The sequence below is a fragment of the Zootermopsis nevadensis genome, unplaced genomic scaffold, assembly GCF_977971745.1.
Source record: "Zootermopsis nevadensis isolate Lab colony 2312 unplaced genomic scaffold, Znev_1.0 Znev_ptg000061l, whole genome shotgun sequence".
NCBI lineage: Eukaryota > Metazoa > Arthropoda > Insecta > Blattodea > Termopsidae > Zootermopsis > Zootermopsis nevadensis.
This window is the reverse complement of record NW_028259192.1, coordinates 7,851,897-7,869,566: the sequence shown is the minus strand read 5'-3', so window position 1 is coordinate 7,869,566 and position 17,670 is coordinate 7,851,897. Positions and strand designations below refer to the sequence as shown.

Genomic DNA, 17,670 nt, shown 5'->3' with positions numbered 1-17,670 from the left:
TTCTCCAGAACCGTGGTTCCACTGACAACTTTTTACATTGTTAATGGTACAGCCAACTTATTTGGGATAATTCTGTTGAAAATGTAAATAAGACACCCTAAGAGTCAAAATACTAACTCATAAGGTGATCACCAGTTATTCCTGTCCAAATATTACTTTTGAATTGATGCTTCATTGCTGCAGCCGCTAACAAGGCATTTGTGGCATGCAATTAAGAATCAGCCGCCCATATATTATATATTGCAGTAGGTGTCAGGCAATTAATCTGCATTTATTCTTCATATTAATACGCCATGACACGTAATTAATTTCATCGCCTAGCGTGTGAAGGCATTTGTAGTATGAAAAACTTGGCATCAAGATAAACTCTTTGTTGCCAGTATGAAGATGCACTTAAGGCTCTCAAGGAGGGAACAATTGCAAAGGCCATGTTCAAGTTGGAGAAGCAGCAACACAGAATTAGAACTCTTAGCTATGAAAGACTGTAGACTGTACTGGAATTACTGGAATTTCATTGAAACTTTATTTGTTTAATTATGCTATAACAACAGACAACACTGCAGCATTATGATGCCATTTGCAATGTCCATTCATTATTACCATCAGCAATTCAGTCATAGATTCCACTGAATTTTAGTATCTAATGACCAGAAAGTGTCCAGATCTTTCTAGAGGAAACAGTGTAACACATCATCGTCACATTAAGTTCTTGCATCCAGACCTTCTAAGAACATCAAATTGTAACACTTAAGTAAATTTAAAATTAATACAGAGACATATTTACTATACACCAATATTAATACAAAAATACCTGTTCACTTAAAGCTTCTAAAAACTAACCTACAAAGTCATCTGCCGACAGAATGGTAATTCTGACCAGCAAGTGAGTAGTCAGGAACAGAAATTACTAGACATATTGCCCTCTTAATTACGTATATGGTGTGTATTGTCAGCAAGCACTGGTTGCTTCTACGAGTGTTACTATGTCACGTTTTCACTGTGCATTCATCTTTTATATTAACTCACATGTTCCTGGTTGTCAGCTGCAGTTTGTTTCAGTTATTCGACACACCATTTGTCTGCCTCTGCCTCTCAGCATCATCACTTTGCTACTTATGATTGGCATGACTCTTGCCCCTTTTAAACTTCCTCAACACAAAGATATATATCAGTAACAATCCCTTGTAAAGAATGATCCCCTTAACATTTTAGTTTTCTTTCCAGGACTTCCACCCATTTCCGTTCTATTCCTGAGAAGACCAAAAGATGGTGCCATAGAAAACAAAGTACGTTACCTCAACTACAGTAATTTGCTGACAGTTTAGGTGGATGAAAAATTGTAAAGGAACTGTTTCTGAATGTTTTGCATCTTCTCTGAAGAATGCAGACAGTGAAGAATGGAGTTTTAACTGCGTTAGTTTTCTTACATGTTTTGGAAGTACTTAAAAAATTATATAAATGGGCAAGTATGTTTATATTCATGTGTATGTTTCACTGGTAAATAACAAATCATCATTTATTGCAAAGATTCAAATAAACTATTAATATTATCAGTTGAATTACAAAAGCACAACATCTGAAAACTGGAGCCGAAATATCACTCATCACATCCCAAACTTCAACACTGCTGAGATTTTCCTCAACAAAATTTCAATGGTTGCAGAACCCAAACAAAACAAATGCGGATAATCTATGTAACGTGAGACGTGAGGCTAGTAGAACCTTTAGGACTAAGAAAAGGGAATACCTGAAGGGCAAAATTGCTGAACTTGAGACAAATAATAAGGAAAAAAACATCAGAGACCTGTACAGAGGCATTAATAACTTTAAGAAAGGATATCAACCCCAGACTAATTTGGTAAAGGATGATAGTGGCAATTTGCTTGCAGATCCAATAAAAATTGTGAATAGGTGGAAAAATTTCTTTAGCGAGCTCTTAAATGTTCATAATACTGGTGATATTAGACAGATTAAAATGCATACAGCTGAACTGTTGGTGCCAGAACCTAGCTTAGATGAAGTGGAACTAGCCATTGGGAAGTTGAAAAGTTATAAATCTCCAGGAATTGATCAGATTCCGGCCGAATTAATTAAAGCAGGTGGCAAAGGGTTGCATATGAGGATCCATAAGCTTATTCAGTTAATTTGGGATAAGGAAGAGATGCCACATCAATGGAAGGAATCCATAATTATTCCTATTTATAAGAAGGGGGACAAGACTGAGTGTGGTAATTACCGAGGAATATCGCTGTTATCAACCTCATACAAAATTCTATCAAACATTCTTTTGGCAAGATTAACCCCATATGCGAATGAAACTATTGGGGATCATCAGTGTGGGTTCAGACGAAACAGATCAACGATTGATCAGATCTTTTGCATTCGTCAGATACTAGAGAAAAAATGGGAGTTCGGTGGGACTGTACATCAGTTATTTATAGATTTCAAAAAAGCCTATGACTCTGTGAAGAGAGAAGTGCTATATAATATTCTTATTGAATTTGGTATACCAAAGAAGCTAGTGGGTCTAATAAAAATGTGCTTAAATGAAACCTGCAGCAAAATTCGAGTAGGTAAATATGTATCTGAGACATTCCTCATCAAGAACGGTCTAAAACAAGGAGATGCTTTGTCCCCCTTGCTCTTTAACTTTGCGCTAGAATACGCCATCAGGAAGGTCCAAGGTAGGCAGGAGGGTTTGCAATTGAACGGGACACATCAGCTATTGGCATATGCTGATGATGTTAATTTATTGGGGGACGATATAAATACAATAAAGAGGAACGCAGAAGTTTTACTAGAGGCTGGTAGACAAGTGGGGCTGGAAGTAAATTCAGAAAAAACTAAGTACATGTTAGTATCTCGTCATCAGAAGACAGGCGGGCAAAATTATCTTAGGGTAGCTAATAAATCCTTTGAAAGGGTTACAAAGTTCAAATATTTGGGAACAACAATAACAAATCAAAATGATACTTGTGAGGAAGTTAGGAGGAGGCTAAATTCCGGAAATGCTTGCTACTTCTCAGTCCAAAATATTTTGTCTTCCCGTCTGATTTCTAAGAACCTGAAAATTAAAGTATACAAAACAATAATTTTGCCTGTTGTTTTGTATGGGTGCGAAACATGGTCTCTCACTCAGAGGGAGGAACACAGATTGCAGGTGTTTGAGAATCGGGTGTTGAGGAGGATATTTGGGCCTAAGAGGGAAGACGATGGGGCGTGGAGAAAACTGCACAATGACGAGCTTAAAAATCTGTACTGCTCCCCCAGTATTGTGAGGGTGATTAAGTCGAGAAGAGTGAGATGGGCGGGACATGTAGCGCGCATGGATGGGACAAGAGGTGTGCACCGGGTACTGGTTGGGAAACCTGAAGGGAAGAGACCGCTGGGGAGACCTAGACGTAGGTGGGAGGATAATCTCAGGCGGGATCTATGGGAGATAGGAGTTGAAGGAGACTGGATTTTGTTGGCCCAGGACAGGGTCCGCTGGAGGGCTTTGGTTAATTCGGTGATGAACCTTCGGGTTCGGTAAGCCATCTAGTTAGTTAGTTAGTTATGATCCATTAGGCATCAGGACTGGAGCTATGTAAGAACAAGCCTGCAATACCAATAACAAAGGTCAAAAAATTAGCGAGTAAATTCAGATATAGTGGAACTTAATTAATATGGTGTTTAAGAGATAAGTAACGATGTCTTATTAAGACATAATTATAAAAGTGTATTTTTGTTTTAAAATGCAGACTAGGCCCCTGAAAATTAAACAAATGTCTTCATTATGTGTTAATTCCAACAGTGAACCTGAAGCTGAATTAGCTTAATGTAATTTACATTACCAATACCAATTTATTAAGTCATCTTTTCCCACTGCATGGCACTTCCTCTGGAAGCAGGAGAAGGCATCCAGAAATGGAGGGCCGCTGGAAATAGGTGGGATGCTGACAACTCCTCACCATAAAAGGACTAGCATATTTATATGGGTCTAATTTTTTAACTAGCTGAGCGTGCTGTCAGCCTCTCAAAGAGAATGCTCCATGCAGTACAAAGTTTTGTGCACATCTTCATCTCATTCCATTAGGTTTCCTTGACAAGATTCTCTGTGTATTCAGAATGTGGCAAAAGAAATCAAGCATCTCAAATGTGACCATTAAGTCCCTCTATGAATTCATGCTGCCTCTTGTCCGAAAACGATCACTAAGTGATCTCTATCCCCCCCTCTTGCCACATTCCCAAGTTTGGCATTCCTGACCTGCAGCATAATTAATTTAAGTAGCCATGGGATCTGCCAACGTAAAGCACTTATGTGAAGTGAATCTCTCTTTCATCTACTGCGTGCACAGGGAAAATTTTGAGTGCCTTCACAGTTTATAGCATGCAGTCCCCCACAACCTGTTAATTCTCGTGGGATGCTCTTCTTTCAAGCGCTTAGAACAAAAACACAGTGCTGCCAATATGTATGTTGAGCATTAACAGAATAAGAGCCAGTTGACAGTCTGACTGCATGCAGCCTTTGTAATAACACTGCAACTGTGCTCTCTCGTTCAAAAATGAGGGTCAGGAATGAGGTATGGGATGAAGGAAACAAGAAAGAAAGGATTGAAGAAAGTAAGAAAGGAGGAATTGAAGAAAGGACTCCAGTTCGTGTATTAAATAAAATCTGATGTTGTAATTAAGAGTCTATAATAATGGGACTGTGTACCAAAGAATTTTAAGGCAATTAAAATTGATTTTGTACATGCTGTGTTTATCTTCATCTCATTTCTTATTCTCATAATCATCAACCAGAAATTAGTTCTTGGGCACGTTGTGATTCAGAAGCAACCTTCAACTCTGTGACCGAATGTCTTGCAGGCCTATATTCATAAATTATTTTAGTTATTTGCTGTGCGGATGTTGACAGAGGTTGAAGGTGCTGTTGCCATGAAAATCTCTATCCTGAATCAGACGAATCCAATCCACACACTCCCACCCTATTTCTAGAAAATCAATTTAATATTATCTACCTATCTATGCCTAGGTTTCCCAAGGGGGCTTTTCCCTTTACCATTTCTAGCTAAAACCCTGCAAGCCTTTCTCAGCTATTCCATGCAAGCTACATGTCCTATTCAAACTCCTTCATTTGATTACCATAATAATATTTGATGAAGGGTACAAATTATGAGACTAATACAAAGAAATGCATGGCATATATAATATGTTCTAATAACAATTAATGATTTAAATGGAGACAATAAAAAAGTTCAATAAGAGCAGTATAGTTGATTATATAAAGGTATACAATTCCAAAATGTCATTCTTGGGTCTTCTGAATTATACAAAATGACACAGACATGCACAAAACACTACCCACTCAATTATTACCAATAAGTTATACACAAAAAGCCTTACCAGACATTATATTAAAACAAATTTCTTGATTTTTACAGGCACAAAATAGTATAAACATTCTTCAAATATGACATAAAAAAGTATGCCTGAACTTTCAGTACTCAAAGCAAGACATAACCAAGATATGATTCAAACATGACAGCGTTTAATATCAAGACTGCATATTTACCTACAATACTCAAAAGAGCAATGATACAACCACAAGTTTTGAAACTTGTTACAGAAAGACCAGTATTATTGTCATAAGCATAAACGAACTCATCGTCACCACCAAATAATATCAATGAGCAATCATCAGAAAATATGCAGCTATTTGCAAATCTTCCTGGAGAAGGAACTTGAAATGTCAGTCTTACAATTCCAGTCTCACAGTACCAAACCTGAAAAAAGAATTAACACACATAACAAAAATTTATTAAACATAATCACACCTAACCAGAACCAACCAACCAATGAACCACAAAATTCAGAAGAACAGATTATCTGAATTAATAAGCTTTGTTGGTTTTATAATACAATTGGAACAAGCCACAGCTTAACCAAATATCATACAAAATGCAATCTGAAGAAGTTAAAGCTTAGCCAAGAAACATAAAAATAATTTAAAATCACTTTCAAAGTAGTAATATTTAAGGAAATAACTTCTGTTTACTCTGATAATTATATAAAATACATTACACTCAATGGGCAAAATACAGAGTTACAGACTAGTATGGCAGGAAGTAACCAACTCAGGGCTGATATGTATGTCTGCATGTTTCTACTCGAGAACTGCTGGATAGATCCTGAAGAAAGTTGATACATGCCACTAGATGCTACCCCAAACTCATACCTTTAAATTCCTCACCATGTACCATGTTACAGACTGCACATACCCATTCCTGTTAAGGCATGACTTCGCCCTGGATTTGGAACACAAGATATGAGAATGCTCAGTTTCTTGCACGATTCATTACTTGACTTTTAAACGTTTAACAGAAATATATTTCTGTCAGCCAAACCAATTTACTGGAACTTACAAATGCAATCAGAACACTGGTTCATACTTTTCTCCTTACTGGATCATTTGCTATTGTGCTACTGTACCGTCACAATCTTCCTAACATCTGGTGATTTTATTGATATCAGTAGTTTTCATTTAGCTAAAAACAAATCAGTTTAAAAACTGGTATAAGGCAAACTTGTAAATCACTGGACACATTAAAACCATAACATTATTTGAAATACTTTTCATGTTGTATATTTAACAATAAACAAGGAAATGTATGCAGGTAGATAAACTTTGCAATACTAAATTTGCACCTGTTGTAGAAAGAACATCAAGATCAATGAGTATGCAAAATAGCAAAGAACATACTATCATTTAGACATGCTATGAAGAAGAATAACTTAACACAGCCATCACTAGAACATGACACCATTTCATCACCAGCACTGGAGAATGTGGCATACAGTATGGCACTCTGATGACCACTGAATGTTAAGTAACTTCTGTCACCACCAGTATCACTGCAAAACATATTACTCCAACTGTCCTGCCTTATACGAAAAGATGGAGTCTTCAGAGCACAACCTGTAATGAAAATGACAATTGTAATTATTATTACAGCATTTTAAAACAGAGCAGCTGTAGCTACAAAAAAAGATATACAAACATTTACTCACTATAGTACTAAAATTTATTTTCCACAGTTCCTAAAAGCAAATAACAGAATATACTTACCCAATTATAATAAGACAATTTTTTACTTTTAGTTTCATTATAAAATCATTTGGTTACTTTGCACTTGTAAGCGAAGAAAGAGACAAGCTAGATGAGCAGTTAAGACACAATTTCTTCTGAATTTATCAACTGATATATTCACAGTGAATGACTAACATGCTTTATGTTGAGAAAATGTCAAACTGTTTTATTCATTTTACTCTTTATAACTTCTGTTTTCAAAACATCCTCATCCAACATTGGGATACAGTCCTCATTCCTCCTCATAATTTTAAACAGTTTCACGGCTTCAAGATATATCTGAAGATCAATGTTCTGGTCTGAGCTTAGAATTCACAAGCTTTGCAAGGTTAGCATTCAAGTTTGGCTGAAGCTTTAAATACTGACCTGACACACCTATAGCCTGGTATAAAATATTTTAAATTGTACAAAATGCTGATCAAACCAATTGTAAAATACAGTAATGAGGCAAGGGCACAGAGTACAGAGATAAAAGAACAGAAATTCAAACTTACGAAGACTCAATGTTTGATATACTTTACACAAAAATTAAATATTTAGTGAATTCTTCTCAGGCTACCAGCTGTGAATTGAGAAAACACCAACGTATCAAGAACCAGCTTCATCCTCATCCTCAGGTTACTTCAGTACCCTGAGAATATTCAGTATATTAATTTAGATGTCAGAACATACCATGCTCATCAAATTCTTCTTGATCCTTGTTCTTTTATATTACACCACCCAGTTTCCACAGTTTTACAGCAGCATCTTCAGAACAAGACAAAAATAGTGTTCCATCTGGAGACAACTCCAGGCGCAGGATTCTTTGTCTATGGCCTGGGAAAGTGTAGAGATATGAGCAAATTCTCTATCCCACAGCTATAAAACAGGAAGAAGCAAGCAACATAAGAGGGGAAACTAATCACTTTTGGGTTACATCAAATGTACATTTCAAACATTGTACATCGAGAAACAAACACAATATTTTCTGTCACGAATTATGTAGAAAACGTTTGTTAGAACTAATCCATTACTGCCTAAATAACTGTACTTAATATATGGGTCAGTTATGTACACACACAGACAAACAAGACATGCAGCAGCTTCAGAAACTGAGGTACAGGAACAATGTATCAAATCTGATGGCATTTAGAATCCCTTACAAACAGTTGCCTTCAAAATGCTGTCCTTCAGAAGTTCAACCCTTCAGCCAGTGTCAATACAGGTGTATGAAACATTTCTGAGATACCATGTGTGAGCTTCTGAAATGCGATCTTCAATGCTACCTGAACCCCTGCTGCATCCCTGAAGGCAAAGCCCTATCATTTACAAGAGATAATTACAAATTGTAAGAGAAAAGTAGATGAAGAGGTATAATGCATGGCAAACTTTCACTGCTTAAGCAATGATCCATATGCCAGTGCATTGTTATACTGAAGCATTCACTTTCTGACCACCCACATTTAAAGTCTTCAAATTAATTGCCTCCTGTGGATGGATGAAGCACCACCATGCCCTTTTAAGGGTTAAGGACAGAGGAGGAGGAGGTGAATGGTTCAGCACCTACTTGTTGACCACAGCACCTCATAAATAAACTCATAGTGCATAATACCCCACCAGTTGAAAATAACTTTTAACACACTTTCCCCTTCAAATAATCCTACTCAAACATGTGGTTTTGAATAATTATATGTAAATAATTATTTTTAATTTTAAGATCATGAGGGAAACATCGGGTTTAATTTCCTTTTGGAGAAAGTCCATGTCATTATCTGCTCATCACTGATTCCATGCTATCATCACATACAGAGTGGCGTACGAGATGTTGAACCATTTGTTTTTCATTTTTTGGTAGTACTATTATAACGAGATATTTCAAACTTCGCGCATAGATGCAGTGATTTATGGAAAGTCAGAACTGATCAGTTGGTTAAGATGGCTGACAACGGGCGGCTTACTGTTGAACAAAGAGCGAAATTGGTGCTTTTGTACGCAGAAACGAAGAGTGTGATTGTTACACAGAGACGTTTTCGTAAACATTTCGGCACAAGGTGGGCTCCCGCTAAAAACACAATCCCTAGATTGTTTCAGCTGTTTGAAAATAACGGAACAGTGTTAGAACCAAAGCGCCGACGTGTTTCTCAAGTCCGATCATTAGAGAACGTGGAAGCTGTGAGAGTGGCAATGGAACGCAGCCCCAGCAAGTCAACAAGAAGAACCGCAGCCGAACTTGGAATCTCTCGTCGCTCTATTCAACGGACCTTCATTTATTCCCGTATAAAATGGCAGTGCTGCATTCTCTAGAATACTGTCCCACCGCTTTCCTCAGCGCCATCAGTGTGGCCGAATTTGGCCACCTCACAGCCCCGACATCAATCCCTGCGATTATTTTCTTTGGGGATTCTTAAAAGAACAAGTCTTCCATCAGCATCCTGAAAGTCTGGCGGAACTCAGAGCCCGTATCATGCAAGTCTGCAGCACAATCGATCTGTGTCGACGAGTAGTGCAGAATATGAACGTTCGTCTTGAAGAGCTAGTGCGACAAAACGGTGGCCACATTGAACATGTTCTCCGTTAATACCAAATCTCCATGCTTTTGTGTTTCAAAGTTTATGTAGTTTGTAAACTTATGTGGTGTAATATTGAATTAAACCCAAATATAAATAGTTCAACATCTCGTGCGCCACCCTGTAGTTCCTACTTTAGTATTCTTGGTAAATGTGTTGACAGATGCAATGCATCTTCAGATCCTAACTCAGTATGAGTGGCAACTACTAAGATTCTAATTTACTCTGCAATTTTCCCTACTGTCTGAGAAGAGACTGCACAACATCCTGCACCTGTCTGACATGGACACAATGCAACACTGCATGCGACCTGCTGTACAGGTCATCTGTGAATGATTCAAAACTATCATATGTGACATAACTCAAGCACCTTGGCCTTGGACAATGTTTACAATAAACCAACTAAACAATCCATGACATGCCAATTATTTCCAGCTTCTGTCAAAATCTCATGTTGAACCCACTGTTCAAGTTGACCTATTTCCCCACTTTTAAACCTTCCACGCACTAAACTCATCTTTGGGGCTTATCATACCCACTAGTCTAAACATCCGTAGTGTGTTGTGCCTGTCTACAATACTGATGCATTTACTTCAGTCCTTGAACTTTTTGAAATTATCATGTAAATAACAAGAGTGTAGAAGATACATTTCATGAAAACAGCCTACTTGGGTGCCAAGCATAAAAGGGAAGACATTACAATAAATGAGAAAAATACTGTGTAATGCTGGGAAATAGACTTTTTCAGGGCAGGGTTCAATGGTGTACTTTATGCTTTTATGTAACCATTGTAATACTTCTGAAGATGAAAAAAGCAACTAAAGAATATGCAGTATTCTCAGTGTAGCTTACATTTATTGTACCATTGCCATTAGAAGCCAAGATTTTGTTCTTTGCTGTGAAACAAGCTGCAAACACTTCTTCCTTCAATGACAGAGTGTATGGTTGTGATATATTATCTTCATCAAGCCTGTAACCAGAAAGAAAGTATAATTTATTTACCACTTTCTCTAAATAACTGTACTACTTATAAATGAGAGGAAGACTGGAAATGGTGGATTGGAAAGAAGTGATAATAGTCTGTTTTAAGGTACTATTCCAGCATCTGCCTGGAGAGACTGATGGACCACTGGGGGTGGTGGGGACTCAAGTTAGGAAAGCCGTACCCTCCAAAACTGTGCCAATGAAATATATCCATCACATGATGTCCTTTGGCATGACAAGGAAAACCATTTGAATTTTCTTCCACCAATCTACATTGATCCTTTGAGATGATATGCATGTTGCAAATGACCACATTACTCTCTGCTATGGTGCTGATAACTTGAGCACAGTGTATTTCTGTTTCCTGCTCCTGTCTACATGGCAAACTGGTAACAAAATACGTGTCTAACACATTCCATCCAGGAGTATTTAAATCATTACATCCCCTGTGCTGAAAAGATTTTAGTAAAGTTTAAAAATGTTTTCAGTTTTTACATGAAAGAAAGAAATTTGAACACAAAAATATAAGCATTTGCCAACTGTGTTGCCAAGATGCTTCAGCCTCAAAGAATAACCTGCACTTGTGGTAAGCTGTTAAATATCCAATTTGCTTGGACCACATTTACAAATGCACTCATTCATATAAGCTTCTGGCTCTAAACTCATAATCACTTCATTTGGTAACAGGAAACAGGCATCTTTGTATCTTGACCATGCCCTTAATGAATTAAAACCAAACACACTTTGGAGCAGTTAGTTCAATGTTTGTTTTGAATAACAGAGCCCTGTTTCATCAAGAGGTTATGAATCCTGCTCACCCACTAAAACTACAAGAATGGATCACAGTTCATCAGTTCACGTCAATAAGGGCAGTTATTTTTCTACAAATTTTTAATATTGGGCCAGTACTACTTCCATTACCAGCATGTTGGTGAGACAAACAACATGGTAATACTTCCACAGACAGATAAGAAGTGTTACATGATCTGATCAAGCCAGTGGCTGTACCAGAATGACTAATGTCACAAAAGTGTAGGTACTGGTGATACAGTCCTTCATTTACCATGTGATGTTCTACCTTTTAATGCACGTTACAACAAAGATGTTTAGAAACTGATGTAGTTTGTTTCAATATGTTATTTGATGAGTGAATGAGAGGTGACAATTTTCTATACTTGTCCTTCACATTAAGTTACAAAGCAATCAACTCAACTCTAATTATTGCAGCTAAACAAAAGTTCTTATACATGAACATAAAGCTTGAAATAATACATCTCTGTGTTGCCCTTGGTGGACTAGAGGTTAGCATGCTCTCCACTGGACCCAAGATTTGCGGATTCAAAACCAGCAAGGATGATAAAAATCCATAGCAAACTTCCTTCGGAGGGGAAGTAAAGCTGGTGGTCCTAGTCATAGATTTACAGCATGTAAAAGAACCTTACGAGCATGAACGAGATGTTTCGTAAGCAAAATTCAGCGGCAATTTCTCACCCAAGTCTCTCCTGGTTCACTACTAGATGGCTCTAGCAGACAAATCAGGATTGAGTAGAAATGTGCAGAGGCAGTGGGCTTGCCACTCACTACTCATAAATGCACACTTCAAAGACAAAGAAATCTCCCTCATGGGAGGAGGCCAAGGCTCAACTTCGGGCTGTTGCACCATAGAAGAAATAATACATCTCTGTGAAGTTCATGACTTGTCAAAGAATGAAACAGGAAGAGAGCATGGATTGACTTTCTCAACATTATTTATCATTCTGAAAAACAAAGACAAAAATAACAATAACAATTTGTTATATGTGTGTTCCAATCATTGTGTTTAGAACCAGCCTGTTAACACAGCATATGTATATAAAAGTTGGTTTAACTGTATTTCTTTATGCACAATTTTTATTTTGTAAGTTCATTACAATTCAGTGCATTTATTCTCACACATGTATGCAGGCTTAGCAAATTATGGATGGAATGTGAGTAGCACTTGTGGGCATGCATAAATAGTGGCAGAACATTTGCTTATAATGGACAGTTTAAAGAAGTGGTCAGCTCAAGCACAACCAGAACCATGCGGCAGAAGAAGAATTATAATTACTGTTCCATGCAAGACAGATTTTTGCTGTTACTTTTAAGTTTTCACCTATAATACTGAAAGGTATGGTTATCCACAGAAAGAAAGCTATAAGACAACAATATAAAATCTATTTTCTTTAAAATATTGCTCATTACTTAATCTGATCTAAGAAGCCATCTCACAAATAAAATCAGTGCCATTTTTGTCACTATCAAAACAAGCATCTAAAAACCCAGACTTCAAGAACTGTCTAAAAATGTACAGCAACAGATATGCTATGAAGTTGACCAAAGCTGTAACGGAACACCGATGTGAGATGTTCATCCTGGAAATATAACATCTTTATCTATTAAATTTGTTACCAGTTTTTCCCAGCTACCAAATATGACACTATGTCTCATCCAATTCTTTGATTTGTAGCTTCAAATACAAATGAAAAGGGAAACTGACATGCGTTAATTATCCAAGTTCCTCCAATAGTAATACAAGAGCCTAGAAGGTTTACAATGATCCAAGCTGTGCAATAAACAGTCATACTGTCGTCTATATAGGGATTTTAATGCTGTTATTATAATCATCACTTTCCAATTTACATTTGCATAACTTTATTAAAACATCAAATTAAATACAATCGCAGTGTTAACTGTAAATGATGACAGGCTGAGACATCAGGATGAGGTGTGTTGCTTTCCTATTTCCATTAAGGAGTGTGACAACTTAATATATTTCACTAAAATAATTAACACTTAAAATAAGCATGGTATGCTTCCATGATAAGAGAAAGAATTCAATAAAAATAGCCAAGTGGCTGAGGTAGAGAAATGGTGCTGCGCAGCGGCAAAGATAAGCATGACAGAATGGCTTTAGGTGGCAATAAGAAAACTATACAGACTTTTAGACTTAAATCATTGAAGATTTTGTATCTACAAATGTTGTAGTGGTCAGGTATTTGGATAAGGAACAACAAGTAACAATAACTGTGTTAAATCTGACAGACATCTAAAATACTTCATCCAAGTATAAAAAGTAATCAAGTACACAACTGAAATAATAATATTAACTCCTTACATGGATATGAAATACATTTTAGTGCAAAACAAAAGTATGTCCCTTCAATTTATATTTCACAGAATTTATTACAAACTTTTCTCAACTTACTGCCAGCAGGCAACAATTTTTTATAGTGTGTAATATCAGTTGGACTACATTTTTCAGTCCCAAACTCTAGGGACAAAAATAAGCAACCTTAGATGAAAATATCCATAAGTAAAGTAAGTAAAGTTTGTCCCACTATACGCCATGTAGGCGTTTGGGGTGAGTGGAGGTATAGCTCCTCTCTTCCTTGACCTCGGCACTAGATGGGGGTGAGTGGTCGGCATCACGCCCCGGCCGGCTTTACCCCCGGGAAAGGACCCCGGTACCCATTGTAGAGGAGGCTGGGTGGGCCCCAGAGCTGGTCTGGACGTAGAGGCTAGAGGAAAAATCCTCTGCCCCCGTCGGGGATCGAACCCCGGTCGTCCAGCCCGTAGCTAGTCACTATACTGACTGAGCTATCCTGGCTCACAAAGATCAAACTATTTCTCCACTTACATCTCCAACAATGAATGCACTGTATTTCCTGTAATCCACTAAAATATGTAGTGGACCTGTAACTTTCAATTTAGCACCAATAAACTCAAGATCCAGGTACAGCTTTGGAAATTCATACCACATCTGAGCTTCTTGCAAATGGTAGCCAATGTAAGAGTAGATGTAGTTGTCATTTGGAAGGTTTGAAGTTTACACCAGAAATAGATCTGTAAGACTCCAGAAGTTTCTTATGCAGGTCCTAAAATAAGCAAAAACATCATATAATTGCAACATACAACCACATACCCACAAATGCTCAGGTAGAATAGAAGAAATTTAATAAGCAAATTAAAATTATTGTTCTCTGGCCAGAATACATCTGTAATTAATTAGTTTTATGAAAATATTATCTACCTTCTTAATAACAAACTGGTTTTAAATTATACTGCTTCAACTGATTTAATTACTGATTGCTGAATGATAGTTATGAAAATAATTATCAATAGTAAAAAGAAAATTGGAGAAAAAGCATGAAATTCCATGTTTAAATAAGCATTTATATTTATATGCAACTTCTATTTTTGTATTATTATCATTCTTATGTCCCACTACACACCATGTAGGCACTTGGGGGGAAGAAGACATATAGCTCCTACTCATTGTTAACCTGGACACTAGATAGGGGCAGGTAGTCAGTGTCATGCCCTGGCAGCCCTCAGGAAAGGACCCTGGTACACATTGGACAGGAGGCTGGGTGAGTCCCAGGGACAGTATGAATGCAGAGGCAAGAGGAAAAACCCTTTGTCCATGTTGGGGATCAAACCCCAGCTGTCCAGTCTATAATCAGTCACTATACTGACTCGGCTACCCCAGATTCCCTTTCTATCAATGAAGATTATTAATTATAAACAAGTCTGTAGTGTATCATCCCAGTGAATTATGTTGATTCTGTGTGTGAAAGTGATGGGTAGGAATAAACAATGTCACAGTTCTGACACCACAATTATTGTTCAGGTAAAGGAACTAAAAAAATGTAGGTACCATAATTTCTTCCTAGTAAGAGGTAAGGCCCCGGGCATAGATAATATACCAGCAGAGTTAATTAAATCGGGTGGAAAAGCATTGGAAAACATAATATATACTCTCGTGAAGCAGATATGGCAAAAAGAGCAAATACCCGAAGAATGGAAAATCGGATTGATATGTCCAATATATAAAAAAGGGGACAGGTTGAATTGCCAGAACTATAGAGGTATAACCCTATTATGTACGGTCTATAAAATGTTTACCTATTTACTGCAGAAAAGACTGGAGGAAGATTATAATAAAATTATAGGGGAATACCAATCAGGCTTCCACGCTGGAAGGTCGACAATACAGTAGGGCCCCGCTTTACGGCGCTCCGCTTTACGGCGATTCGCTAATACGGCGCTCAACAGCTGAGTCAGAGAAGTGCGTCCGGCGCCATTTTCTCGTCGCTGATTCAGTCTGTTTACAGCTTTTGTGCGCTCCGCGTCTCTCTGTATTTCTGGCAATTTTTTTAGTTATTACAAACTGTATATTTATATAATATTTTTGTGTTACTACAGTGTAATTACAATGGCGTCAAAGGGTAGTAGCGATAAAAAGAGGAGTCGTAAGCCTCTTACTTTAAATGCCACGTTAGAGATGATTAAACTTCGTGAACAAGGCATGTCTATGGCTTCCAAACCATCACCAAAATGAATAAGATTCGTTGAAGAGTCAGATGATGAAGATGCGCCATCTCCTTCATCCTTCCTACTATAAGCATATCAATTTTCAAATTTATATTCACCAATCACTATAAGCTGAGGACAATGTGTGTATTACTGATATTCATTTAACTTTCATATCATTTTCTTAGGCCTAGCGCTATTGTGCACTTACTATATGATAGTGTAACATCTTATTAGGCTTTGATATGCATTTGCAAGTGAAATAAGGCAAAGATCCGCTTTTCGGCGATTTTCGCTTTACGGCGGGGGTCTGGTCCCTAACCCGCCGTATAAGCGGTGCCCTACTGTAGATCAAATCTATACGGTGAAAGGTATAGCTGAAAAATTTTGGGAATTTGATCTCAATCTCTATCATCTATTTATTGATTTTCGAACGGCATATGATAGCATAAGTAGAGAAGGACTCTATAAAATCATGGCTGAACAAGGGATACATCCAAAGATGATACGACTGGTCAAAATGACTATGTCTGGCTCCAAGGCCCGGGTTAAGATCTGTGGCGGTATGACTGATCTATTTGAAGTTGGATCGGGACTTAAACAAGGGGATGGTCTAGCACCAATGCTCTTTAATCTTGCTCTGCACTGGGTTGTTAAACAAACCAAGGTGGATCTCAATAGCACATTATTATATAAGAATGCCCAAATAGTAGGATATGCCGATGACCTCGATATAATGGGTCGAACGCTACCAGCATTAGAAGAATATATAAGGATTTGGAATTAGGAGCTGCTAAAGTAGGGTTACATGTTAATGAAAGGAAGACTAAATGGATGATACAAAGTAGAGATAGACAAAGAATAACGATCCAGCCTAACATGACATTGGAGATATTCCAAGAAGTACAAGAATTTAAATATCTTGGAACAATCCTGACAAGTAATAATGATGAGTTGACTGAAGTACAAAGTAGAATAACAGCAGCAAATAAAATATATTTTGCGTTAAAAGGGATTATGAAATCTAATTGTGTACATAAAAGCAGTAAAATAAGGATATATATGACCATCATCAGGAGTATCCTCTACTATGCAAGTGAGCTCTGGACACTGACAAAGAAAACAGAAATGATGCTGGGCACACTTGAAAGGAAGATTTTGAGAAGAATCTTTGGACCAGTACAGGAAAACTCAAAGTGGAGGATACACTACAATCATGAGCTATATAGACTATATAAAAGTGATGATATAGTAACTCACATTAAACTGAGAAGGTTGGAATGGGCTGGACATGTCTACAGGATGGAAGAGTATAGGATACCCAAAAAAATATTGGAAGGAACAATATATGGGAGAAGGCTAGTGGGAAGACCTAAAGGTAGATGGCTGGATGCAGTGACGACTGACTCCAGAAATCTCCTTGGAACAGCAGCTTGGAGAAGAATAGCGTTGGATAGAGAGGATTGGAGGAAGAAGATAGAGGAGGCTAGGGCTTGATTTTAGGCTGTTATGCCATAGTAGTAATAGTAGTAGTAGTAGTAGTAGTAGTAAGTCTCATTTCATATATGATGGAAGAACAGACACTGAGGGGAGGGGGTACAGTTACTCAAGAATAGTTGTCTCTGGTATTTTTCACTCTATACATGTGGCAACATTTTCATGCACTTGTACACTTCA

General features: G+C 37.5%; 1 protein-coding gene across 2 annotated transcripts; it reads right to left on the bottom strand.

Moving 5' to 3' along the window:
* Positions 1–500: 500 nt before the first annotated feature.
* Positions 501–17,486, bottom strand: LOC110834172 (uncharacterized). Of its 2 annotated transcripts, XM_087340431.1 has the most exons (8): positions 15,586–17,486; positions 14,318–14,555; positions 12,151–12,416; positions 10,528–10,645; positions 7,802–7,987; positions 6,218–6,958; positions 5,555–5,765; positions 501–3,598 (listed from the first exon to the last, which is right to left on the bottom strand). In XM_087340431.1, exons 6-8 carry the CDS (start codon positions 6,233–6,235, stop codon positions 3,564–3,566), a joined length of 264 nt encoding a protein of 87 aa, XP_087196557.1. In that variant the 5' UTR covers positions 6,236–6,958; positions 7,802–7,987; positions 10,528–10,645; positions 12,151–12,416; positions 14,318–14,555; positions 15,586–17,486; the 3' UTR covers positions 501–3,563. The 2 variants fall into 2 exon arrangements, 1 of the variants encoding a protein (XP_087196557.1); XR_015532582.1 differs by lacking the exons at positions 501–3,598; positions 10,528–10,645; positions 12,151–12,416; positions 14,318–14,555; positions 15,586–17,486 and adding an exon at positions 8,272–10,013 and having other exon boundaries at positions 5,378–6,958.
* Between the last annotated feature and the right edge of the window lie 184 nt (positions 17,487–17,670).